This window comes from Oreochromis niloticus, linkage group LG3 (assembly GCF_001858045.2).
Source record: "Oreochromis niloticus isolate F11D_XX linkage group LG3, O_niloticus_UMD_NMBU, whole genome shotgun sequence".
Lineage (NCBI taxonomy): Eukaryota > Metazoa > Chordata > Actinopteri > Cichliformes > Cichlidae > Oreochromis > Oreochromis niloticus.
Genome location: NC_031967.2, coordinates 68,964,546 through 68,992,502, shown reverse-complemented (window position 1 = coordinate 68,992,502; position 27,957 = coordinate 68,964,546). Strand labels below are relative to the sequence as shown.

At 40.8% G+C, this 27,957-nt stretch overlaps 1 protein-coding gene and 1 long non-coding RNA gene across 2 annotated transcripts; both read left to right on the top strand.

Annotated features, from left to right (window-relative positions):
- Positions 1-303: 303 nt before the first annotated feature.
- LOC109201256 (coxsackievirus and adenovirus receptor homolog) lies at positions 304-25,585 on the top strand. The gene is made up of 3 exons (XM_025905341.1): positions 304-400; positions 8,035-8,356; positions 25,133-25,585. Exons 2-3 carry the CDS (start codon positions 8,218-8,220, stop codon positions 25,492-25,494), a joined length of 501 nt encoding a protein of 166 aa, XP_025761126.1. The 5' UTR covers positions 304-400; positions 8,035-8,217; the 3' UTR covers positions 25,495-25,585.
- On the top strand, positions 10,285-19,235 carry LOC109201265 (uncharacterized). Its single transcript, XR_002061288.2, has 6 exons — positions 10,285-10,475; positions 11,378-11,438; positions 11,552-11,600; positions 16,353-16,508; positions 16,712-16,804; positions 17,455-19,235. It is a non-coding gene; the product is annotated as an uncharacterized LOC109201265 (long non-coding RNA).
- Positions 25,586-27,957: the final 2,372 nt, after the last annotated feature.

Sequence of the window (27,957 nt, the reverse complement as noted above, 5' to 3'; positions counted from 1 at the left end):
GTCTGACAGATAAAATTAATTCATGGTGAGAGCCAGGCGCCAGGACTGCCAAAATGAAATAAATAAATATATCATTAAATAATTAATTAAATGTGTCAATAATTAATTAAAATGTGAAATACATAAATAATTAATTAAATGTGTCAATAATTAATTAATTACATGTGTCATAACTATTTATTTAATTCATTAATTCCAATTTTAATTAATTATTGCCACATTTAATTAATTATTTAATGGTGTATTTAATTATTTCATTATGGCAGTCCTGGCGTTCCATGGGGGGGGGGGGGTTACCACTGGAAAAAAAAACAGATTACACTTTTTTTTTTTTATCTTTCATTGGATAATTTTTCAACCCTGGTGATCAGAGAAGTCTTTAAGTGATCCCTTCAAAACAGTAAGTCTTAAATAAACTTTTTAAAAATGTAATCTGATGTGTGACTTACAACAAGTCTGCAGCACACAGACGAGCTCCCTGCAGATTATTTGCTGCTGCCTGTCTCTACATGTTTACTATGTGTGTGTTTCTGCTGCTTCTTTGTCCCTCACTGTAAACAGATGTACTGAGAGACTCCTGCACTTATGTTTTAAAGGAAAGTCCAAACAGCCTCACTGGTTCTATATTAATCAAAGGTTGGCAAAGTCCTCCACAACAGCTGTGGTTTTATGGAGGCTACAGCCTGGGTCCGGGGAAAGCTGTTTTTAAAAAATATCAGACAATGTTTTAAATATTTTGGACCAGTAGGCGGCTATGTTGGGGCATGTCCAAAACATATGTGACAATGACACAGCTTGAGTCTGCCCCTGGAAACATCCTTGAGACCTTCAGTTTGGACAAATGGAGCCTATGCAGGACCTTAAATTGTAGTAGTCCGTGTCTGCAGCAGACCGAAGTGGAGTGAACCAGCTCTTGTGCTTTAGTCCATTGATCTTCAGTGGCATCAATACCAAGTTCCTCACTCCAAGCATTCCTCAAATGTTCCAATGTAGTTGTACTGTCTATTTACAGACACTATTACTGCTACTGTCTATAGCAGCATAATATTACTCACAGAGACTTGGCTGCAGCCATCAATTCCGGACTCGGCTATTGAGCTAGCAGGCAGCACGGTCCATCGTCACGACAGGAACGGCCACTCCGGTAAGAACAAAGGAGGGGGTTTATGCATCTACACCAATGACAGCTGGTGCAAAAACACAAAGACTGTAGACAGCCATTGTTCCTCGGATTTGGAATATTTGACCGTGAAGTGCAGACCCGTCTACATACCTCGCGAGTTTACTGTTGTCATGGTAACGGCCGTGTATGTACCACCCGATGCTAGTGCTAACTCGGCCATGGAGGAGCTGCACAAGACAATAAGCAATCAGCAGAATTCCTACCCAAACGCAGTGCACATTATAGCGGGGGACTTCAACCATGCTGACTTAAGGTCAGTATTCCCCAGATTTGAACAGCATATTAAATGTGCAACGAGGGGGAAAAACACACTGGATAAAGCATACAGCAACATCCAAAAAGGCTACAGAGCAACCCCTCTTCCACATCTAGGTTTGTCAGACCACATGTCCGTGCTGCTGATCCCTGCATACACTCCAGTTAGGAGAAGAGCCCCCCCAGTGACAAAAACTGTGAAAACCTGGCCAGAAGGGGCATCAGATCAGCTGCAGGACTGTTTTGAAAACACGGACTGGAGCGTGTTCGAACATCAGGACCTTGAAGAGCACACAACATCAGTGCTCTCATATATTAACTTCTGTGTCAACAGTGTCACTGTGGACAAACGTCTCCGGGTGTATTCCAACCAGAAACCCTGGATGACTAAAGAGGTCCAGGTGCTGCTGAAGCAACGTGATGCCGCTTTTAGATCCGGTGATGGTATGCAGTACAGTGCAGCCAGATCTGAGCTGAAAAGAGGCATCAGAGAAGCCAAGGCAGCGTACAAGAGAAGGATCGAAGACCACTTCAGCAACAACAACTCACGACAGGTATGGCAGGGAGTTCAGCACTTAACCAACTACAAACCTTGCAATACCACGTTGACTGAGGGTAACGCGGCGCTTGCAGAGGAGCTGAACCACTTCTTCACACGCTTTGAGGCGAAGGGACCAGAGGCAGTAGCAGCAAAAACATCAGACAGCAGCAGCAGCCCAAGCCTCAACGTGCAGGAATATGAGGTGAGGAGCACACTGAGGGCAGTGAACCCCAGGAAGGCCGCCGGACCAGATGGGGTAACCGCAAGGGTCCTTAAAGAGTGTGCAGACCAGCTGGCTGGGGTCTTTACTAAGATCTTCAACACTTCACTGTCCCAGTCCTGCATCCCACCGTGCCTAAAGTCAGCCACAATTGTCCCACTGCCAAAGCATACTAACATTAGCAGCCTCAACGACTACCGACCAGTTGCTCTAACACCTGTTATAATGAAGTGCTTTGAGAAACTGGTCCGACGTCACATCATGTCCTGCTTGCCACCCACACTCGACCCGCTCCAGTTCGCATACAGAGCTAACAGATCAACTGAAGATGCCATTGCTACAACGCTCCACACCACCATCTCTCACCTGGAAGTGCCGGGCCGTTACGCCAGGCTGCTCTTTGTTGCCTTTAGCTCTGCTTTCAATACGATACTCCCGGACAGACTAATGGTTAAACTGCTGGAAATTGGACTTCCTTCTACCACCTGCCGCTGGATCAGAGACTTCCTCTCAGACCGTGTACAGAGAGTTAGAGTGGGGCCTCATCTTTCCTCAGCCCTCAGCCTTAACACCGGCTCCCCACAAGGCTGTGTACTGAGTCCCCTACTGTACACTCTGTACACACATGACTGTGTTAGTACCCACCCAGACAATGCAGTCATCAAGTTTGCAGATGATACCACCGTGGTGGGGCTCATTTCTGGGGGAGATGAGACGGCGTACAGAGCTGAAGTTCAGAGGCTGTCAGATTGGTGTGTAGATAACAACCTGGACCTCAATACCACCAAGACAAAAGAACTGGTAGTTGATTTCAGAAGGAGGAAGTCTGAGCTGCAGCCTGTCAGCATCAACGGGGAGTGTGTGGAAAGGGTCTCCAGTTTCAAGTTTCTGGGTGTGCACATAGACACAGACCTCCAATGGAGCTCTAACACCTCTGCGGTTTTAAAGAAGGCCCAACAGCGTCTCCACTTTCTGAGAATCCTCAGAAAAATGGACCTGAAGAAGGAGCTGGTGACCGTCTTCTACCACTGCTCCATTGAAAGTGTGCTGACATATTGCATCGGTGTGTGGTTCTCCAGCTGCACCACAGCACAGAGAAAGGCACTCCAAAGGGTCATCAATATGGCCCAAAAAATCATTGGACATCCTCTTCCCTCCCTGAAGGACCTGTACAGCACTCGCTGTCTCAAGAGGGCACGCAGCATCCTAAGGGCCGGTACACACCCAGGACACCGGGTGTTTAAGCTGCTGCAGTCTGGCAGGAGGTTCAGGCTGCTGAGGTCCCGAACAAATAGACTCAAGAACAGCTTTTACAACAGGGCAATAGCCCTGATCAATGCAAATAGCTGACCTGACTGGCTACCTACCTGGACTTACCGCTAACAACCGTAAAAACAGTAATAAATAATAATATTTATATTTATAACAAGGTGCAATAATAATTAATGTGCAATAATAACAGTAATACAAATACACTTATTCTTCTTTTTTTTACTAAGTTATTATACTGTGTTGTGTTGTTTGTGTTGCATTGTTATGTGTCGTATCGTGTCATGTTGTGTTGTGTTACATGTAGTGCCGACGTAGGACAGTTTTTCCAATTTCATTGTACGATTGTACTATGTATGACTGTGCAATGACAATAAAGAGTTATCTTATCTTATTTGCCAAAGCTGATTGTAGATCCTGGAAATAGCTCCTTTCTTTAGCGGGTTCACCATGAACAGGTCATCTGAAGCGAGCCTTCGTGGTTCATTGGGAAAGGATGGAAGTGTTTCTTTAATAAAATGATGTATTTGTAAGTACTTGAAAAAATCTCTGTTTTCTAAGGAGAACTTTTGCTGAAGATGTTGAAACAAAGGAAAAATATTATCAATAAACAGATCCTTAATTGTGTGTATTCCTTTGGAAGTCCATAGCTGGAATGTGGATCTTGTGAACAATGTGTGTGTTTGATTATGAATTAATGGCGTAATTCATGGCGCAAACGAAAATGCCTTCTTATCTGAAACCAAATTTTTAATAAGCTGGACACTACCGGATTTTTACATTCATGCTTACCCGGATCTGAATTTGAATGAACCAAAGATTTAAGAGTATTAGGGAAAAAAGCCATACTTTCCATCCTTTCCCAATCAGGTCTGTGTTTCCTGCCCCAGAATGACATACAGCGTATATTACAGACACAGTGATAGAGCTGAAAGCAGGGCCACCCCATTCCTCCTGCAATCTTGGGTCTTTGGAGGAATGTCTTTTTTGTTCTGGGCATCTTCCTGTTCCAGATAAACTGAGAAATTAACTAATTTTTAATATCTTAAAAAAATCTTTTAGTGATCAATATTGGGATACATTGAAACAGAAATAAAAAATTTGGGTAAAGTGTCCATCCTAATGACATTTATTTGGCCAGCAAGCGAGACGGGCAAAATGCTTTTTGTTAGGTTGATTTTGTATCCAGAGATTTTCCCAAATTCATTTAAAATTGTCATAATCTTTGGCAATGATTTATAAGGGTCTGTGATATATAGCAACACATTGTCTGCATAGAGAGACACCTTATGTTCTACACCAAATCTCCTTATCCCTTTATGATCCATTGCAGAGCGTAATTGAATGGTGAGAGGTTCTTTAACAAGTGCAAATAGCAATGGGGACAGAGGGCACCCTTGTCTTGTAGAGCGTTGAAGGGAGAAAGGAATAGAAGTTATATTTTTTGTGTTAACTGAGAGCTGGGGCTTTGTATAAAGCAGCTTAACAAGGGAAATATAATTAAGGCCTATGCCAAACTTTGCAGGGTCAAGGAGAGGAAATCCCACTCAACCCTTTCAAAGGCAGTGTTGGGCAAGTTACTTTGAAAAAGTAATTCAATTATAGTTACTAGTTACTTCTTCAAGAAACGTTTAACCCTCTGGGGTCCAGGGTATAATTGGCCAGTTTTTACTACTCTTGATTTTCCCTCCACATGTCACCTTTAAAAACTATTAACTTTGCCTTTTTTTGGTCTCATCCTTTTCATCACAGCCTCACGTGTCTGAATTTACAGTTATGTTTTCATTTTGATGTACTGTATTAACACAATTGATCTAAAATCAGACAAAAAACATAAAATCACAGTAGAAAAAGTTATATTTTTTCCTGTAACAACCACAAACATCTTTAATGAATCATATTTCATAACTTTAAATGCAAATATTAATTGTCAATTTTAAAATCCTCTGCACAAGTTTTGCAAACAGCAAAGTTATTTGCATCCATTTTCATTTGACCATTTTTAAAATAACCATTTCAAACTATTTACAGAACAATCAGCTGTTCTTCAATAAGATGCCACACAAATTATTTGTGCCACTCCAAAAACATAATTTCTGTCCACTATAAAGGAGAACATCACAGCCTGATACCTGCAGGTCTGACAGCAGCAGGTGTGTCACTCCTGTTTCTACCTGGAGACAGCAGTCGCCTCATTGTACTGACACACAACACAAAACTATCCACAACACTACACACTAACTACACAAGGCAACACATTAACTACACACTCCAAACACGCTAAATGTCACAAATCTCCCTGGGTTTTTTTTGGGGGGGGGCAGAGTTCTTGCTAGCGCTAACATGACGAAACTATTGAGGAAAACACGCCGCGTATATATTGTTTATCATGACTCTGGTTTTATGTGGCCTATCGACACAATTTAAAAACTGGTATATATCACCTTGTTGCTTTGTCTTTAAGTGGTCATGAGATTTGCTTACCACGACTACTTTATTCTTCCTCAGTCAAACAGCAGCACTCATGCAATTGTTTTGCCTCCTTAGCTCCAGGTGTTGTGCTAGACCAGGGGTCTGCAACCTTTTGTTTCCACGCAAAAGAAAACACCGGGAGCCGCAAATACTTTTTGACATCTAAAATGAAGATAACACTGTATATATTGTTTTTTATCTTTATGCTTTGTGTGAACAACTAAGGTGTGCTGCTTATGAAATCCATGAAGTGCTACAGAGAAAATTAAATTATATTTATGTAATCAACACATTTTGAACTCTTAAAGAAATATAACAAAAGGAAAGAGACCCAGCTGAACTAAAATGATCCATGTAGCAAACAAAAACTGTTGTTAGCCGCCACCCTTATTTCTCCTTTGGGCTGTTGGAGCCTTGACCTGACTCTTAAAAAATAATTGGAAAAAAGCTCTATGCTGCTGAAAAATGAAAAATAGATATTTGCAAAATTCTGCCTAAATATGTATTTTACCTGGTTAATGTGTGCAGCGGGGCGTGGTTTGCAGCGCCGCTGCAGGGGAGGCAGACGCACCTGAGCGACACCCGCAATCACGCCTCGCTGCCTTTACGTCTGCGCTATCTGTGCTGTTGTGTTGTTGGTGGTGTGTGTCGGGCTGTGAGCTGAAAAGCCACAGCCGGCTGTATGCGTACAGCAACCGTGTGTGAAAAGTGCTCAATAAAGAGATTCTCAAAAGCATGCTCATGGAAACATCGTCGGGTCTGCCGTGATTTGTTTACAATGGGACTTCTGCTCCTGAACCTCTGCGCACATAGTCCGCAAATCGAGGCTATACGAAGTCAGTTTACACAGGACTGTAAGCTGTCATCTGTCAGGCGTGAACGGTGTTTGTCTTTAACATAGTTTATGGTGGAGAATAGCTGCTGACATAATGTGGATCCGAAAATCCATAATTGGATAACCTGGGGTTGAAAGTCTCGATAAATGCAGGGCGTTTCGGCGGGTATACCGGCTTCCGCGAGTGTGACTCTTATTTTGAGCGATGAAAAAATAATATAATATAATTTTATTTTTATATTTCAATATCACAATAATCTTCCAATTTAGAACTACGAGTTAAAAAGAACTAACATAAATAAAATACACTTCAGCTAAATACTTTAATTTATTTGCCCAAACCAGGCGGAGCCGCAGTGTAAGGACTAAAGAGCCGCATGCGGCTCCGGAGCCGCAGGTTGCCGACCCCTGTGCTAGACAGTGATCGTGATTACCGTCCACGGGAGCACGCAGCTGCTTAAAGCTGTAGTGTCCAGATTACTTACAGCTACATCCGTACAACTGATAGAAGATGCGGTAAACTGAACACAGCTTCAACCGTCTGTTTGTTGAAAAATAGTAACGGACCGTCCTTGTTAGTAACTGTAACGCCGTTGTAACGATAGGAATAGTAATTAGTTAGATTACTCGTTACTGAAAAAAGTAACGCCGTTACTTGTAACGCCGTTATTCCCATCACTGGTCAAAGGTCTTCTCCGCATCTAGTGAGCGTAGCATTTCAGATTGATCATAAGTATTACGTGTATATCTAACATTAAAAAGCCTCTGTTAGTTTTCAGGTTTGGTTTTGCTTAGCTTTCCCAGTTTAGGTTTTCTCTGTGACATCAAGGTGACATCAGACTTAAAGACTGGATAGGGTAACAGAAGTAAAAGTAATGTAACTAGTAATAATGACTCCAATACTTGTCTGTTGGCTGCATGGGACTGGGAGGGTTTAAATGAACTGCAGCACAGAGACAAAGAAGTGTAATGTGTGTGTCAGTGTGATGTGTTCTAGTGTCAGGAGTCAGTATACAGCTACAAAGCTTTTTGTTCAGTGTATACAAACAGCTGTAGCTCCATAAAGGCAGCATGCAGAGACTCACAGTGTCTTATAATGAGAGGCTGCTTTCTCTCACACATTATGTTCACTTATTATCAGCATTTGTGTGTCTGTGCATGCGTGCCCCCCTCCCCCCTCACTGGGATTGGCTGTTGTTGAAGTGGACAGTTGTACTTTGACTTTTAACCTCTCTGCTCTGTGTTGTTTCCTCTTTCAGACCAAAAAATCATCACAGCTGAGTCTGGACAGGACGTCACGTCCAAATTAAAACCCCATCAGTGTTGAAAAATGGAGCAGAGATGACCTGGGAGATGAAAATGTGCTTCTGTACAGAGACCAGCAATTTGCAGAAAACCAGCATCCATCTTTTAAGAACCGGGTGGATCTGCAGGACAGACAGATGAAGGATGGAGACGTGTCTTTGATTCTGAACAACGTGACGATTAATGACACTGGAACATACGAGTGTCGACTCATCCAGACAGGAACAAGTGGTCAGAGGCTCATCAGCATCATCTACCTCCATGTTGATCCTCCAGGTGAGTGAGTAGAGTTGAGTGTGTGTGTGATCAGAGGTGAAGCTGCTTCCTGGTTGTTGATGTTTGTTTCTAAAGATGTTGTTGATGAGACTTTGTAGAAAGCAGCTGGTCTGAGTGATTGGCAGGAATTATGTTTAAGGAAATAATAATAGTAACAGCGATGTCAGTAATATTCAGTCAGGCATGCCTTTATCAGGTTTGTACATGTGGTCTGAGCCAGTTTAAACTTGTTTGTATAGCATGAGCAGATTTGAGATCAAGTGTGTCATATCCTCCTGACAACCAAAAGAAAAAAGAATTTTCCCCCTGAACTTTTTTAGACTTCATGGTTCAATGCAATGCCCACGTTGCCCCTTGTTTAGTACTTCAGGACTTATAGACCAAAAACAAATGTCCATTATAGGGGACATAAATGAATAGGATGGTTCTCAGGAGGATATTTTACACGTGCTTTTTTTTAATGGAGTTTGGCCACAAACAGGATTCTGGCAGGAACATGCAGGCCACCACGAGCACTATATGAGCAAATTGTAGTTATTTGTGGTATGAGTTTATTTTTGTAATTTTTTGTGATCCATTTATATCCTCTCAATATTTTATGGGGGCAGTGATATTGTGCCCTCCAATGACGAGCATGCTGAGAGATGCAGAGTACTTCTTGGTCCTTTTGCCTTCACTCTGGAGTCACTCTCATCCCAACCATCTTGATTGGACATCAGACCCACGTACAGATTTTAACTCATCTGACGTCGACTCCTTGAGTTTGTTGGCCCAAACAAATCTCTTTTGCTTGTTGCTTTTCCTCAGTCGTGGTTTCTTAGCAGCTATTTGAACATAAAGGCCTGATTCAACAGTCTTCTCTGAAGAGGTGATGTAGAGATGTGTCTGCTGCTGGAGCTCTGTGACATTTATCTGGGCTCTGATCTGAGGTGCTGTTAACTTGTGATTTTTGAGGCTGGTGACTCAGATGAATTTATCCTCAGCTGCAGAGGTGACTCTTGGTCTTCCTTTCCTGGGCGGTCCTCATGTGAGCCAGTTTAATCATAGCACTTGATGGTTTTTGCGACTGCACCTGGGGAAACATTCAAACTTTTAGCAATTTTCCAGACTGACTGACCTTCAGTTCTTAAAGTAATGATGGAGGTGACTACAGGTGACTACATCATGAAGCTCGCTGACTGAGAGAAGGCCAATGGTTTATGATGCTGTCAACAAAGCAAAAGGTGGCTACTCTGTGTAACATAAAATATAAAACATATTTAGAGTTATTATTCTCTCTTATCCTTTACCGTACAAATTTTCCTCCTGCTATTCTCCAGTCACTCCAGTAGGTAACGCTAAAGCAGGGGTCGGCAACGCTAGGCACGCGTGCAAGGGTTAACTGATGGCACGCACAACCATGGCTGGACTGGCCATCGGGCATTTGCTCGGTGGCCAGATGATTTTTTTTTTTTTTTTTTTTTTGTAACGGTATAAACAATAAAAGGTGGTGGATTGGCCAGATGATGGCCGGTGTGTAAAAATAACTTAGTTGTTTGGTGGTGGCTATGGCGGAGATTCAGTAAAATTAACAAGTGGTGGAGGTCAGCAGGTGGATGAGGGAGAGGGGAGGCAGGAGGAGCAGAGACCAGAGGCAGCCGCCGGTCCGAGTGTCAGGTGAACTGAACTTCAGGTAAGAAGTTATGACCTGCAGACTATCTGGGTCAGATATAAACCAAGTTTAGGTGGAGTTTATTTTCGTTGTGCTGACTTTTTAGTCAGTTACAATAATTCGTACTGCGTGCTAGCTAGCATGACGGACTGTCTACACTCAAAAAAGTCAACTAAGGCAGTTGTTTGATTAATTCAATAGACATTTGTCTATTTAACATGAACGTATTGAGTTTAGGTTTTTAAATCATTTTCAGTTGTTGGTTTAACATAAAATAACAAAAAGTTTAATGAACTAGATTTGCATTATTCAGTTCAATTAAATGTAATTATTTTAAATCAACAACTCTAAAACCGATGCCTAGTGCGCATGCTCAAACTTCCCAGAAGTGAAGAGGCGGGAACGCGGAGAAAGTTATATGTGTTCAGTGAACTGCCGTTTCCCTCTGCGGATTCTTCCACAATACAGGTAAGTAATAAATAACTGAAAATATCTTAGTCAAACGAAGTTGTTCCGTTGGTTAATTGTTTAACAATGTCTTTAATTCCAAATGTGTAATTTGTCATTAGACAGCGGGAGTGGAGCAAATACAGTGAAAATCGGGTATTAGACGGTGCCAATCGGTACCGTCTAATACCTGATTTCTAATCCGCTCCGGCTATATTTATATTATTATTAGCATTTCCACTTCATTGCTTTTCTTTTTTTTTTTGGTTACCCGTTTTTGCAGTTAGTCTTATAGTGTTTTTAGCGGTTATTGATATGTTTAGTTCAATATCTAACACGTTTGTAATTCACTTTCAAAGTAAATGAAGTTAGCTAAAGCTAGTATGGTTGTCTCATTAAACTTTTACCTAGCTCTGTTAGCATTCACTTTGGTTTTAACTGACGGTTATTGCAAGACATGGTCTTTCTTCACTTTTTTTATTATCATTTGCATTTCTTCTTTCTTTCTTTCTCTCTCCTTTTTTTTTTAAGCATTCGGCCTCTCGCGGTAATGCAAGTTAAACTAGCGTGCGCGAGTTGCTAAATATTAGCTGTGTCTAAATTCAGGGGCTGCATCCTTCGAATTGACTTGAACGCTAGTGCATGGGAAAAAGAGCATGAACACGAGGTCAGAGGAAAAGGCAATGGCGGATAGTTATGAAAATTGCCTGTCGGACCTTTACCGCAACTACTAGCATCTTTATTGCATAGTGTGAAACACTGCTATTACATTTGGCAAGAGATTGGATATTTATCTGTGAATTTTATATTGCACGAGGTATTTATATGTATTTGTATTTTTTTTTTTATACATTTGCAACAAAGTAAAAAAAATCCACTGTGGAATTTTTATAAAATAATTTTGTCTGTTTTCTTTACCATAGTAACACCACAAAGAAAGCTGCCCCCTTTTCCTGATTGTTTGTGCCTCCTCTTTAATACATGGTAAGTTTTTACCATCATACATTATTTATGATAGTTTTATGATTTAATCAAAGTGGGAAAAAAAGGTGCCAATAAAACCATCCTTAAAACTGCTTCTCTTTTTTTTCTTTCAGTGACTTGTATGTGGCAGTGCAAGCGTCGTTCCATCAGGGAGAGTAGTAGGTACAAATTATTGAAACACTGTAGATTACATCACCATTATGGACCCAGCCAGCGTTATCTTTGTATATATGTAAATTGTCCATGCACATTTAAGACTTGGTGTGGACTAAAAACACATGTTTACAGATGTCATTCTTCTCATTTTAAACAGACAGCTGTCAGTTCAGTCACTTTTAGGTGTGAGTTATGTGACTGCAGTGACCTTACCACAGAGAGAGATTATTTTGGACATATTGGATCACATTTACGAAATAGTGAGACAGTAACTTGTGTATTTTCAGGCTGCTCTTTCAAGACAAATATCTTTGATACATTTTATTCACACAAAAAGAGGAAGCATCATTCAGATTCACTTAAAGATTTCAAGGTAGGTTTAGTGGTGTGTTTTGACTCAGCACAACATTCTGATGACCCTGAAGGTGTAGGTGCTAGTTGCTCTGATTTTTTTAGATCCTGAAGTTGGAACTGAGTTGGTGTCAGGAAGTAATCATTCCACTGAAAATTTGACAGATCTTGTTGAACAGAAAATAGCTGGGATGTTGTTAAAATTGGAACATATATTTCAAATTCCAGCTACAGCAGTAGATGGCTTGGTGGAGGAGTTGAGTTTTTTGTTAAGTTCTGCTTGTACTTCAATCACAAAAGTGTGAGATTCGGTGGCCCGTTATATTTTAGATAGCAAGGAGTTTATTAAACTTCACCGAAACAATCTGCAAATTTCATTAAAATTTAATAAACAATCATCTTGTCTTTATTTTTAGTTGCCACAGACCTTAAACACTTCAAGCTGTAAGCTAATGATAGTTATATAAGAGCAGATGCTGCTGGTGCAATAAGCTGTACGTTTTACGTCCAATGGATGCATGATCTGATTAGTCGACTAATCGCAAAAATAATCAGTGACTAGTCGACTATCAAAATAATCGTTTGTGGCAGCCCTAGTTGCATGTAATTTATGTTTTGTAGTCCAAAACTAAAAGTACTATCTGTTGTTGGTTCCTGTATCACTGAAAATAGTAATGTGAAAGAGTAAGTACCATTTAATTTAGTAGGTTTTATGTATCAGGACATAAGAATCATCCGGATCCTACCTCGTCATAAAATGTTGTAAATACAGCCTCAGATGGCATTCTGTTAACACTTAAACCAAAACCTCTACTGTTATACAGGTACTCTGGTCTGCTTTTTTACAGGTCTACATTGAATAGAATAGAATAGAATTCAACTTTATTGTCATTGCACATGCACAGGTACAGGGCAACGAAATGCAGTTTGCATCCATCCAGAAAGTGCTTTAGCCGTGATATAGATATATTACAATATATGTTAGCAATAATATAGATATGTAAGTATATTACAGAAATGGGTCTATTATTGTATGTCATAATGTACATGGTGTGAAGTATGTTATGAATATTCTATAACTATAAGTATGTACAGGCTGTAGTGAGTACAGGCTATGTACAGGCTATGAACAGGATATAAATATGAAATAAAAACTATACAGAAATATGAGATATACAGTTATACAGAAATGTGAACTATGCAAGTTATAAACAGTTGTAGGATTAAAAATTATCGTATGTACAGAATGATATTTACACAGAAATATACAGTAGTGGTAAAGTGCTAGTGGTTGTGGGTGTGTGTATGTTCAGTCCATGAGTTTAACGTGGGTCAGATGTCAGGAGGCAGAGTTCAGGAGTCCGACAGCTGTGGGGAAGAAGCTGTTCCGGTACCTGGTGGTCTTAGTCCGGAGGCTCCTGTAGCGCCTCCCAGAGGGCAGGAGGGTGAAGAGTCCATGTGATGGGTGACTGGGGTCTTTGATGATTTTCCCAGCCCTTTTCAGACACCGCTTCCTGTAGATGTCCTTTATGGCAGGAAGTGGTGCTCCGGCGATGCACTGGGCAGTTTTCACGACCCTCTGCAACGCCTTCCGGTCCGAGGCGGAGCAGTTCCCGTACCAGACTGTTATACAGTTGGTCAGGATGCTCTCGATGATGCAGCGATAGAAGTTCACCAGGATGTCTGAGGACAGGTGGTTCTTCCTCAGAGTCCTCAAGAAGAAGAGGCGCTGGTGAGCCTTCTTGACCAGCTTGGAGCAGTTGGTCGTCCAGATGAGATCCTCGGAGATGTGGACTCCCAGGAACTTGAAGCTGCTCACACGCTCCACAGCCGTCCCCTTAATGTGGGGGAATGCTGTGGGTCAGCATTCCTCCTGTAGTCCACGATGAGCTCCTTGGTCTTCTCAGTGTTAAGCAGCAGGTTGTTTGTGTCGCACCACTCAGCCAGACGATCCACCTCCTCCCTGTAGGCGGTCTCATCGTTGTCGCTGATGAGGCCAATCACTGTGGTGTCATCTGCAAACTTAATGATGGTGTTTGCAGATGCAGACCTGCTGATGGTTGGAACCATCAGCAGGTCTGCAGTCATGGGTGAAGAGGGAGTAGAGGAAAGGGCTCATCACACAGCCTTGTGGTACACCGGTGTTCATTGTGATTGTTGATGAGCAGCGGTTATCCAGTCGGACATGTTGGGGGCGGTTGGTCAGGAAGTCCAGTAACCATTTGCAGATGAGGGAACTGATGCCCAGGTCTGTCAGTTTCCTGATGAGTTGTGAGGGGTGGATTGTGTTGAATGCTGAACTGAAGTCTATAAACAGCATTCTGGCGTAGGTGTTGTTGTTGTCCAGGTGTGAGAGGACAGAGTGCAGTGCGATGGAGACTGCATCCTCTGTGCTCCTGTTCTGGCGGTATGCAAATTGGTGGGGGTCCAGGGTGGGGGGGAGACAGGATTTGAAGTGTGCTAAGACCAGCTGCTCTAAGCACTTAGTGATGATGGGGGTGAGTGCTACTGGGCGGTAGTCATTGAGGCTAGATGGGTTGGAGTTTTTGGGTATCGGGACGATGGAGGTGGTTTTGAAGCAGGCCGGTACCACAGCGTGGGCCAAGGACAGGTTGAATATGTCTGTGAGCACTCCTGCAAGCTCCCCAGAACACGCTCTGAGAACACGCCCGGGGATGCCATCAGGACCTGCAGCCTTGTGGACATTGATCCTGCTCAGCAAATGCACAAAGAGACATTTGTGCATTTGTTTTTTAAGCCTGTTTTAGAAGACAAAACGTAGCGGCATATCAGAGTAATATTCCCGCAATGGTGCGTCTTCTAAATGTGCCACTATGCCTTGGCGAAACGCGATATTGCTGCATTCTGTGCCTGCAAGCTTCATAGTAATATTACCGCAATTTTGCTTCAATGCTGGACTTGTGAATGAAGTCTTTGCGCTAGAGAGGGAGGTCTCCTGATGACATATGGAATGTGTGCTGGCCTCGGCTGACCAGGACATTCTCAGCTTTACCTACAAAGCTGGCTTCCCTTCATTGGCTTCCTGTTAAATCCAGAATTGAATTCAAAATCCTGCTCCTCACATACAAGGTCTTAAATAATCAGGCCCCATCTTATCTTAATGACCTTGTAGTACCATATCACCCTATTAGAGCACTTCGCTCTTGCACTGCAGGCCTACTTGTTGTTCCTAGAGTATTTAAAAGTAGAATGGGAGGCAGAGCCTTCAGTTTTCAGGCCCCTCTTCTGTGGAACCAACTTCCAGTTTGGATTCGGGAGACGGACACTATCTCTACTTTCAAGATTAGGCTTAAAACTTTCCTTTTTGCTAAAGCATATAGTTAGGGCTGGACCAGGTGACCCTGAATCCTCCCTTAGTTATGCTGCAATAGACGTAGGCTGCCGGGGATTCCCATGATGCATTGAGTTTTTCCCTTCCAGTCACCTTTCTCACTCACTATGTGCTAATAGACCTCTCTGCATCGAATCATATCTGTTATTAATCTCTGTCTCTCTTCCACAGCATGTCTTTCATCCTGTTTTCCTTCTTTCACCCCAACCGGTCGCAGCAGATGGCCGCCCCTCCCTGAGCCTGGTTCTGCCGGAGGTTTCTTCCTGTTAAAAGGGAGTTTTTCCTTCCCACTGTCGCCAAAGTGCTTGCTCATAGGGGGTCATATGATTGTTGGGTTTTTCTCTGTATTTATTATTGTGCTATCTACTGTACAATATAAAGCGCCTTGAGGCGACTTTTGTTGTGATTTGGCGCTATATAAATAAAATTGAATTGAATTGAATTGAATTGACTTGAAACGTTTATCAACCCGTGATTTTTTTATTTTTATTTTATTTGTTTTTTACACAGAACGGATCAGTCTAATTGAGTGCTATGACTTTTCCTGGGTTCAGTGAATGCAACAGAGGCATGACTGTATGACCGATCAGACAGGCGTTGTGCTAAAACGGAGAATCCTCCACACTTTATTGTCAGACAGCTGGAGTTTAATCTAAGCTACCAATATTTACAGTGGTCCCGAAAGAAAAGAGGGACTATTCTCCATCGTGTTTTAAAGCAGGTGCTGCACATTATAGGTTATTGCTTGAATGTTTATAGACCTGTTTACCGGTCTCTTCCGTCTGACGCTGTATGCGCAACCCTGCACGTCACAGCCCGCCCCTAGACCCCTCTTTATCCCGTCATGGCTTAATCTTTTGTGAAAAGCATCTGATGGCAGCATATTGCAGCCACAGCTAAGATCTTATAATTGACCAAAAGCTTCTCAGAAGCCGTCGTTGATGACAGCACTGATGTCTGCATGGTCTTCTAAAAGCAGCTTTAGTCAGCTTGGATGTGAAGTGAGTGAAATATACAGTTGAGTTTTTAATCAATGTATTTGTTCTCTATTGCAGATTGACAAGGAGTTTCTGCGAATCACCACAAAGCCTGTGCTATCCACTTTCTTTGCCGAGCTTGACCAATACGCGCCACACTTAATAGAAATCTTTCTGAGCAAAGGAGGGACACCTGGAAAGAAAATAAGAGGTCTCATGCTTGCCATCTCCAAGGTTTGTATTAGGATTGAGTAGACTTTGTCATAGGCAGCAAAAATAACTTTTATTTGGAGATGAAGTTGTCAATTTTGTTTCGGCTTAACAAATGGTACATGCCAGGTTCTAACCTAAAGAATAATTATGCAAGTTAACTGATTACCCTAGCTTTAAGAAAAACAGCCTGGTTTTGGCTCATATTATCTCCTCCTCCTCTCCAGCATGACAACATCCATACCAGACGAGCATGCATCTTGAAGTCCTTGTGCATCTATCTAAACGAAGGCTATGAGAAGTTAATAAAGGAGTACTTGGTGAGTCACTGTGACAGCATGGTGACTGTAACATTCTCATACAAATTGTGACGTTGCCTCAAATGCAACTGTACTAACACTTCTATACCTGTTTTATTCTAGCAGCTGAATTAGCCTTTTCTCGAGTCCTGCCCCCCTAAGTTACTCTTGCTATGTCAGACAAACAAATGGTTTCCTCTGCGCACCAAAGGGTACCCAAATGTGCGAGCAGACATGCTTCATAATGTTCGGTACATTTACCTGGGAGTGGGGCCATCCACACTGTTTAATCCATTCACGTTGTTTTTGACTTTGTGAATGGAAAGAACACAACTCCTCCAGACACAATCTTTCGGGGTATCGGTGGGCACACCGCTTCACTGTCTTGCTTGAGGTTAATGTTTGTCAGACGCATTAACGGTTGCTATAATGTGTAATTGGACAATGGCCCTTTCGGGGGAGGGCCCAGTGAGAGGTCAATTATGCCACCTCTTTTGACATGAGAGGTGTATTTTATAATTTATGTATTGGAGTAATTACTAACAACTACTTTAGTGGTGTGTAATTTTCTGTTTATTACTTTGACTACTTGGATTTTATGAACAGCATAGAAACAGTTGTTTAAACAATCTCCTAAATTTTACTTTGTTGTCTTATATTTTTTCACGTAGGATACGGACAGCGAGGCAAAAAGCTGCATGGAGCAAACTGTGATGGGGGTGTACGTCATCCAGAAGGAGGGGTGCTGAACCTGAAGATGACCCAGAGGACATTGGTGTCGTGATTGAGGGTGTGGAGGCTCTCACTGATTTGGGTAACATTGCACAAGCATGTGCTCTGTTGTTTGGACTCATATACTGTTTGAACCTGAGCTACCCACCAGAACTTAAATGCACCTTTGAAGTCCTCCAGAAGATAATTTTAAATCTTGATGGATAAAAGCTCTCTTCAAAGGCACAGTTTCTGAAAAACAAGCTTATGGGGTGAGAGCACTTGAAAATGACTGATAGGTCTTGAATGGTTCATTGGTGCAATGGTGATTTCCAATATATAATGTTAACATTTGAGTTTATATTTTTTTTTCTTTCATTTAAAAAATATTTTTTTTTTAAGTTTTTGGATTCTCTCTGTTGGGCAATTCACCTTTTATACAGCACTGCAGATGATTTTTGTTTGTCTTTATATAGATGGCTCAAAATGGATCAGAAGTACTGTTCTGTTAATTATTTTTCATTTAATTTCAAGTTTGTAGTATAGGTACTAATTCACACATACCATAATGCTGTCATGTGTTGAATGAAGATATCATTGGAGTGCTTTAGTGCCCCCCTCTTTTTTTCCCCCTTTGTAGAACAAAGTCAACATTTTACAGAAACTGCATTGAGGGGTTTTCCCCAAGAAATGTTCATTGTTGTTTTTAGCTGCACTGTTACTATGTTTATGTGTCAAGGGCCTGTAAAGTTTAAGACCACTGCCACCTGTTAAGTTCACTGTATTATTTTAATGTGTCAATTTTGCTTGCTAGTATGTTTTTAAAACACAGCAAAACTATATTGCTAGCTGTGGAGAACTGCAACCAAAATTAAAAAATAAATACAGAAATATAAAAATTGGTCAAACTAATAATTATTACAATGAGATACACCAAACAAATGTAGTTTTTCATTTCAAGTAATTAATTGTATTTGAAAAAAATTGTCATGTCATCTAATTTGATAAGCCTTCTGTTTCTATTTTAGTTTTACTTCCTAAATTTTTTCCAAATTCACACAATAGTAATTCTATTTTGTCAAATGTTTTAACTTGCCAAGTGGGAGTGTATTTTTATCTTTTAGTTTAATTTTTTAAAATACAGTTAATATATTGAGCAAATTTTGCATCTGTTTTTAGTTGTGGAAGCTTTGGTTCCAACATATTACCTATATAAGTATTCTAACGTTTTACCTTTTGAAGTGGCATAATGCTTGGTGTACAAAATGGTAAGCTTTTATATTGTCCACTAAATGCAGTTAATAAAGTTAATGTTATCATAATCTGATTGTGACTTTTTTGTAAAGTAGTGGGTTTCTAAATGTGTAACAAATGAAAACAAATCTAATTGAAATAATTCGATTGAAATGAGTGAAATCATCAGCCCCATATTGGTTTATTAAGCAAGACTTGCAGTAATTGCCTTGATTAACAAAGTAGTTGTTCAAACAACAAGATTTAATTGTGTTTTCCAAAAGTTTTTAACCTGTGTAGAATGAATTAAAACACATTTCACTCTATATACTTAAATAAATCACTTCAAACCAATGCAAGTATACCATGTTGATCCAACGTAATCGGATTACATTAAACCACCAAATGCCAAATGTGTTGGTTTGACATGATCGAAAATGGTTTATTGTACTTGGTTGAATTGTGTGCAAATTGGGTGCCATGATTAAATTGTGTTCATCCAACATCAGATTTTTTTGAGTGTATAAAGCTGCGTGGGTGCTATGATTTTACTGATAGTGAACTTTACTTTATCCATAAGGTTACTTAGTGGAGTTGCCAACCGTCCTGTACAAACAGAATCGTTCTGCATTCAGACAAATTATTACGCGTTTCGTGTTGAGCTGAGAAGGAACACAGTTTGTCCCGGACTTTAGCTAGAATGAAAAGAAAGCTGGATTTATTCTGTCATTACGCTGCACAGCTGCACCTTCTTCTCCTGTCATTCTCTCCTGTTTCTACTTCAATCATGAAACCGATCAATAATCAGCTGATCAGCTTTTCTCTTATGTTTATTTATCGCCCACTTTGCGCCAGAAAGAGGAAACCGCCGGATGTCGCAAAACAACAGCAGCACGTTTAAGCTTGATCAGCTGTTGTTAGAATATATTTAATATTAATTTCTAGTATCAGCTGATGTTTGCTGGAGCCACAGCTGTAAAGCTGCTGGTCATGATGTCGGTTTGGTTATCTGGTGAGAGGGAAACATGCAGATGAAACCAGGAGATGTCCTTACTGAATCATCAGAGCTGAACAGGTGATGTAGAAACAGGTTTACCTTTTAGGTGACATGAATGAGTTGAAGGGAAGTTATGAATTGTTGGAAGTCATGAGTTATTATTGGAAGTTATGAGCTGTTTCTGAGAGACAAATAACACCAGGATCATTTTCTATGTAGCTGACAGCTGGTAACTGTGCAGGGGCGGATCTAGCAAGGTTTTGCCAGGGGGCCAGGTAGGGCATTAACAGGGAAAGGGGGGCACAAAGAAATACTTTCTTATTCTCATTTAAACTGTCTTGCTGTTATTAAATAATTATCTGAAGCTTACAACCAAGTTTTTATCTGACGTAAAATGAATAGAAATCATACATATACCAACAAGACAGTACATCACTGTCACAACAGCGTTTGTTTTCATTCAGCAGCTGGAATCCACAGCTGTGCGTGTTCATGGAGCTGCATTTTCACCTGCTGGACATCACTAACTGACAAGTTTAACTGTCTTCAGAACATTGCAGAGGCCTTATTGACAGTATTTGGCTCTAATATCTGTGTGAGCAGATTTTCTCGCACATGAGTGTCCTCAGGCAGCCGTCTGAATGCTGGACACTCTGAGACCTTTGTATCTGACTGGGAGACCAGAGATCACATTAACATGTGTATCTCTGTATTAACAAACATGCCATATTGGCCCAGTTTATTTTTGTTATCATTGTTGTGAGGAGACCCTAAGTAGCATTTGTATTTTCTGTTGTACAGTTCATTTGCTGTTATGGATAAAAAGTCTTTTTTTTGTTTCAAAATAGCTGATAACTATTCGCTGATAGCTGCCAACATCTGCAAACAAATATAATTCTAGAAAGTGGTTCTATATCGTGTGTAACTGTTCATATAGAGCGTTATTAAATTTATTGCTAATGCAATCATGTGGCACACTGACTTCTGAGGAAATTTTAAATGGCACTCGCCATCAGAAAGGTTGCCTACCCCTGCGCTAAAGTAACCTTGGTACTGTAAGCTGATTGGCCAACAACCATTACGAACTAGACGAAGAAGAAAGGGAGTAGCTTTAGGAGAAGATCTCAGTCGGAATTTTCAGTTTGATCACGTCCTCAGTCTGCATTTCAAACTGGGAAAGTCAGACAGCTTCATGAAGCTCAAGTTAACAATCCGAGATGGAGGCGGGGAATGTACCTGTAATAAAACTGTAAATCTTTTAAATCTGTTTCCCACTGTGGTGTATTTTAGACTTGCTAAATAATCGGTGCACAGAGCACTGACCAAACTCTAATATGAACAACCTGCAGTGGTGATCTTACCTGCAACAAGGCTAGCATTGCACCGCTCTGCTACTGATCAATGAATGGCTCTAGCTTGCAAAGGAGTAAATGAAAACCTTCACAGTGCGAGCGAGTCGCACTTTCTCAGCCTTCCGACTGCAATGAAACGCATCACAACACATAACATGCGGAAGTGTTTGATCAAACCTTGTTTCCCGTTACCCCAACTGTGATGGCTGACAAAATATATATCGCGTTTTGGTGGACTTGTCTGGTTGCCTTCGTCTGTGCAGGTTAAATATAGTTATTATAAAGTCAAACGTGTTGTAAAGCTGCTGTTTTAAACTGGACGGTACTTTATTCTGGGCTAAATATGATGAAAGAGTGACTCGGTTACTGGCACCCCCGGTGGCACCTTCAGATGCCACACCTTAGACGATCTTTTTCAATAATGCGTTAGCGAGTTATGTTGAATTTAACTCCAGGGTTCTCATGAAGGTGTCTATCTCTAGATCAGCCCAATAACAGATGCTGAACACATTTCCTGGTTCAGAGTTTCTGTTTAAAAACAGCAGGAAGCGCCAGTGTTTACTGATTCTTTTACACGCAGCACATTAAAGTGAAATATAAACTATCTGCTGGGTGAAACCATCCTATATGTGCAGCGTGTTAAGTTGTACCCACTAAAATTGCTCTATGACGCATTCTTACAGGAATGTCCGTGAACGGATTTAGCGACACAGGAAGTGTACAAATGATGTGCTGTCGCATTAATTTCTTCTTCTTTTTGAAACGCTTTTGCATTTTACTGTGAGACGCTGCAATTCCTGAGTTACCACAGGAAAAACAACCTCTGCTGGGCCTTCTCTTGAATAGCCTATTAGCCTGTTTTCCATTTCTACCTACTGTAGTTGGCTCAGTGTGATTTTTAGTTTTCCATTGGGTGGTAGTACCTGATAACGGGCACATTTTAGCACCTGGTTAATGACTTTTACTATGAATTAATGTTTCAATCTTAAATACGATCAACCTGTCTGTAATAATCAGCTATGTACCACAGGCCTTCAAGCTGGTAGTAGGTAAACTTTTACTTCAAACGTGCAATTTCTTGACCCAGCTGTCTTGGCTCATTACAGGCCAATTGCCAACCTTCCATATATCTAGGGCTGGGCGATATGGCCTAAAATTCATATCGCGATATAATTTGAAGCATGTGCGATAACGATATATATCACTATATATTCTTTTCTTCTGTATAACGTATTTTCCAAACTATAAGGCACACTTAAAATCCTTTAATTTTCTCAAAAATCGAGAGAGTGCCTTATGTATGAATTCTGGTTGTGCTCACTGACCTTGAACCGATTTTGGCGTGTAGAAATCTGTTAAAAAATGTTTTAGTACAACTTTGGTAAGCCTGCTGATGGACTGCTTGATGGATTGTCAGAGCATTACGGCTGCCGTAGTAAGGAGTAATCTGGGTCCAAAACTCCGTTCCCTTCAGGTCCCAAAGTCAAACGAACACTGAGAGTTAAAAACAGTCCAAATTCTTTCATCTTTAATTAAATCATCAGCGTTGCTGCTTTATCGGGTGTAACAATTAAGTTTAACATCCATGCATCCATGAAAACAAAATTTATTAAATTTAACGGAGTTAGAAGTTAACAGGAAGTTAGCTCGCTAGTTCATACCTAAACATTTCATACCATGTTCTGACAGAGATTTTTGAAACTAATTAAAACGCACAGCTCTGCTACCACTTCCAACATAAATGAAGACAGAAACACTAAACAGCAGTGACGTTTGCAGGGTTACCGAAGTTGGACTACCTGGTATATAATGTTGTGCTACGTGATTGCTAGCGACACAGCTACGTTAGCATAACACTAGCACAGTGAAGCTGGAGGATGAACGCCAACTTTTTTTCCACTCGATAAAAGTTAACGTGAGGGATTCTGGTGGTCAGGGACAAATGCAATTGCATAGCAGGATGCTATACACGGGCCAAACTTCAGTCAGGAGAACATAATTTACTGATGATAATGGTTGTAGTCGCTGTGATACTTTCTACCAAAACAGGCGCAGCTTGATGACATCATCAACATGCGCTATTACGATATAGTCAAAATCTCTATCGTTGGCCAAATCTATATCGTTTCTATCGTATATCGTTTATATCGCCCACCCCTACATATATCTCAATCATTCCTGTCTTCTGTCCCTTGGTCACAGCACATGCCTTCCCCTCCCTGAGCCTGGTTCTGCTGGAGGTTTCTTCATGTTAAAAGGGAGTTTTTCCTTCCCACTGTTACCAAAGTGCTTGCTCATAGGGGGTCATATGATTGTTTACTAAGCTGTTCTCGATTGTGATGGAAAAAAGTCGATCTGAGTCATACAGTGTTGAGCTGATCCAACTAGGAACTAATGAAAAATGGTTTATATGTGTAAGGACTAGTTCCTCTAAGAGGTGGATCCTGGTAATCTGAAGTGATTCACAGTTTATACTGTATTGTTGAGAGGCTTGAAAGTGGAGTGTTGACCGTCTTTGACTGTACCATTGGAAGCAACTGGTCCACCTACTGTCTTTAGGAGAACTTGGTTGTTCTTGGTCAGACCAGTGACAGTGGTGTCATCAGCAAACTTCAGGAGTTTCACAGATGGATCTCCTGAGGAGCAGTCATTAGTGTAGAGAGAGAAGACCAGTGGCAAGTGAGCAAACCTCTGGTGAAGCCCACTGTTGATGGTCTGTGTGCATGATGTGAATCTTGAGGAAGCTGGTAGTCCTCTGACAGGTGGAGGTGGGCACAGTAAGTTGGGTGAGCTTCTGCTGCAGGATGTCTGGGATGACTTTGTTGGATACAGGATACTGGCTCATGTCCCAGGTTGGTCGAGGTGATGCAGGATTTACTACTCTACTATACTGATGCATCCTCAGCTGACCCGTTTGCTCAGTAGGGAAACTACATAGTGTCCAGCAGAGGCTTTGATGTCCTTCAGGTGGCTCAACACGGTTCTGTCGTAGGACGTCATGACCACAGACATCAGGCAGACAGGCCTGTAGTCATTTAATCCTGTGATGGTGGACTTGACCAACACATCACAAGTATTACATTTTTATTACTGTTGACATTCACTGCAACCATCTCAGAGCTCTTTCTCTTTTCTGTGGGTGGTGCATGGCCATTTTTAATTCGTAGCTCACGAGATAGAGAGGCTCATTTACCAACTGGAAGGTCAGTGTATCGATCACTGGCTCCTGTAGTCTGCATGCCAAAGTATCCTTGGACAAGAACTTTCTCCTCAGGATACTGAACCCTGAGTTGTTGCTGGTCAGAGAGTGCAAATCTGAGAAAGCACTGAGGCAGAGATAACAGTGATATATGAATGTGTGTGTGTGTGTGTGTGTGAATGATCAGCTGAGGAGAAGGTTGTTATATGAGTAACAGTCCATTTGCTGTATGAAGCTGGATGTGGGAGGGGTTCTTTCAAATCTGACCTGCAGTCAGTTCCAGCGTCTCAGTTTAATATACAGCAGCATTAAACACTGAAAGAAATATGCTGTGGATGTATCAGATACACATCTGGATATCAGATAAAGAATAACTATAAAGTTTTTGATAATCTGAAGTTTGCTGACTGGTAATTATGTGGTGATGTAACTCACCCATTTAATAGAGTAACACAGAAGTAATGAAGTAATAATGACTCCAATACTTGTGTTATGGCAGCATGAGCCTGGGAGGGTTTAAATGAACTGCAGCACAGAGACAAAGAAGTGTAATGTGTGTGTCAGTGTGATGTGTTGTAGTGTCAGGAGTCAGTATACAGCTACAAAGCTTTTTGTTCAGTGTATACAAACAGCTGTAGCTCCATAAAGGCAGCATGCAGAGACTCACAGTGTCTTATAATGAGAGGCTGCTTTCTCTCACACATTATGTTCACTTATTACCAGCGTGTGTGTGTGTGTGTGTGTGTGTGTGTGTGTGTGTGTGTGTGTGTGTGTACTCACTCTGATTGGCTGATGTTGAAGTGAACAGTTGTACTTTGACCTTTAACCTCTCGGCTCTGTCTTGTTTCCTCTTTCAGACCAGAAAAACATCACAGCTGAGGTTGGACAGGACGTCACTCTGACATGTCGAGCTCCAAATAATAATCCCATCAGTGTTTTAAAATGGAGCAGAGCTGACCGAGTGGGAGATGAATATTTGCTTTTGTACAAGAATAAGCGATTTGAACCAGATGACCAGCATCCATCTTTTAAGAACCGGGTGGATCTGCAGGACAGACAGATGAAGGATGGAGACGTGTCTCTGATTCTGAAGAATGTGACGATTAATGACACTGGAACATACGAGTGTCGAGTAACCCAAAGAGAACCAAACCAAGAGAGACCCAGTTTGAAGCACATCAGCATCATCTACCTTCATGTTGATCCTCCAGGTGAGTGAGTAGAGTTGAGTGTGTGTGTGATCAGAGGTGAAGCTGCTTCCTGGTTGTTGATGTTTGTTTCTAAAGATGTTGTTGATGAGAGTTTGTAGAAAGCAGCTGGTCTGAGTGATGTGATCAGAGTGCAGTAGATAATGTCTGACAGCAGTTTGAAGAGGAAATGGATTCTGTTCTGTTCTTCACTCATCACCTACCTGACAGCTGACACCTCACACCTGTTTCTCACCTGCAGGTCAGACAGGAGGATCTGTTGGACTGATTGTTGGTCTGACATTTCTTGCTGTGCTTCTTGTTGCTGCTGTTGTTGGATTTTTGATCAGATTTTTTTGAAAATGTGAAAAAAACAAAGAGTCAAGAGCCGTACCAGATTCCTGCTGACCTGCAGTCTGTTTGAAATGTAAGTTTCTTACAGATGAGCTCCTGGAGTCTGAGTCTCCTGATGATCCAAACTTCATTTAGTGTTATTAAACATTCAGAAGATGATATGAGGACAGACATCAGTCAGCTGTCGGTGATTTGAAGTTACTGTTTTTGTTTGTTTGCTTTGTGTGCATCAGTATTAGTTACTAGTTTGTTTTAGCTTCCAGGTTAGTCGCTCATCTCAGCGCTTTGTCCTTAAACAGTGTTATTTACACCTTTGCCTTATTTCTATGTGGAACATTCAGGACTTCATCATTCAAACGAACACAAGTTGCAAATCTAAGAATAGCATCAGTGATATTCAACAAAACAACATTTAGTTTCCTGTGACAAACATCTTCTTTGTCTCTGATGTCGACAGAAATAAGTTTGTTCACAGTGATGAGTTCAGTGTTGTCTCTGTCACAATATCAGAATCAGTGAGTTTGTTTCATCTTCAGGTTCAGCTGTTTGTAAGGTCAGACTCACAGACTGATCCTCATGTTTAGATGTTACACAATAATTACAGACACTGACTGACAACACAACACAACACAAAGTGCTCAGGGTCCATTTATCAGCTAGAACTGAGTGACTGAATAATCTGATATTATTATGAAACCAAAGAGAAATGTGTTACATGGAGCTGCAGAGTCACATGTTTCCTCCTCTGATCTATGAAGCCTTAACTTGTTCCTCCATGAAGGAGACTCTTCAGTTTAAACACATCGAGATTATTTATTGTTTACTTTTTATATCAGTTTGTTTATCAATAGTTTCACACGTGTTACTCTTCAGCGTTTGTTTTTGTTTCCTGAGGCTGTTAAAGTTTCCTGGCCTCCTGTTTAAATATGTTCAGATTTGATCACCTTGAATGTAACAGTAAACATTTATACATTTAACCTGACATTATTACAACCTGTGATCTGTGTAAGCTCAGTAGCTCCTCTCAGAGGTAGGAGATAAATGACAGAGTTGAATATCTGGCAGTTTATGAGTATGAGGTGTGTTATTGAGCTGTACACAGTTTTGTGTATTGACATCTTTGTGCCTGTTATATGAAACAAGCATGTTAAATTACTGCCTTGCTAATGAGAAGAGCTACAAGTTGATTTGTTCTTTTGCATTTTGAAGTGACGCTCATATAGCTGCTTCTGTGCTACTAAAGCCTGTTTTTGTGTAATGTGTCTGCCTGACCGGAGCATATTCTGTTCATATCCACATAATAAACCTAATCCGTAAAAGATAAATAATTCTTTGTCTATGATTCTTTTGCACACCACAGATTTGAGGCATTAACCAAACATAGTTACAACATAACCACTAAACTGATCTGTAAACCGCTTCCACTGTGTCGAACACATGGAACCAGGCATGAACATAGACTCAAAATGAACAGAAACTTTCGTAAAGAACTCATGACTACTGCTGAGATTAAATTATTTGAAGTGCCTCAATGTTATGCTTTATATAAACAAAAAATGCCATATAACTGCAAGAAAAATAGGGTCAAAATTCGTACTTGTTACTTGCAAGTTTTTTGGGGGGTCCACACACAAATCTTTTTTACTCACACACAAATTCTTTTTACACATACAAAACTGATTTACAAGTACAAAATATTTACGGCCACATTTTGATCCCATACTACAAAAATCTAAAATATGCTTTTAACACAAGTATTCTTTCTTCTCAAAGTAGTATTACAAAACAAAAGTCATATGACATTTATCTATCATCTATTATCTATCATTTATCTATTTAAGAAGAAAAGTCATTTGTTTTCTTCATCCTCTTTTTCTGGTGTTACGTCCCCATGAAGAGGTCTAGGGGTGTGAGTGTGGGGACCCGTAACAAATGGGTCTGGAAAAAGAATAAAAAGGAAAACAATAAAAAGGAAAACAGACACCATTGTTCTATAATAATACAGATTTATTACAAATAATATATCTGTTACGTCTCCTCGAGAGAGACAACACAACAACTCTGGAAACCCGGTACAGGTGTTATAAAAAAGCTTAATGGCAGCGCTCTCACAAAATAAATAACCCAAATTCAAACAAAAA

Excerpts from the sequence above, each read along its gene's own strand:
- LOC109201256 (XM_025905341.1), top strand. The coding sequence starts at position 8,218 with ATGAAGGATGGAGACGTGTCTTTGATTCTGAACAACGTGACGATTAAT. Across the intron at positions 8,357-25,132 it reads CCTCCATGTTGATCCTCCAG|ACCAGAAAAACATCACAGCT; the intron begins GTGAGTGAGTAG and ends TTCCTCTTTCAG.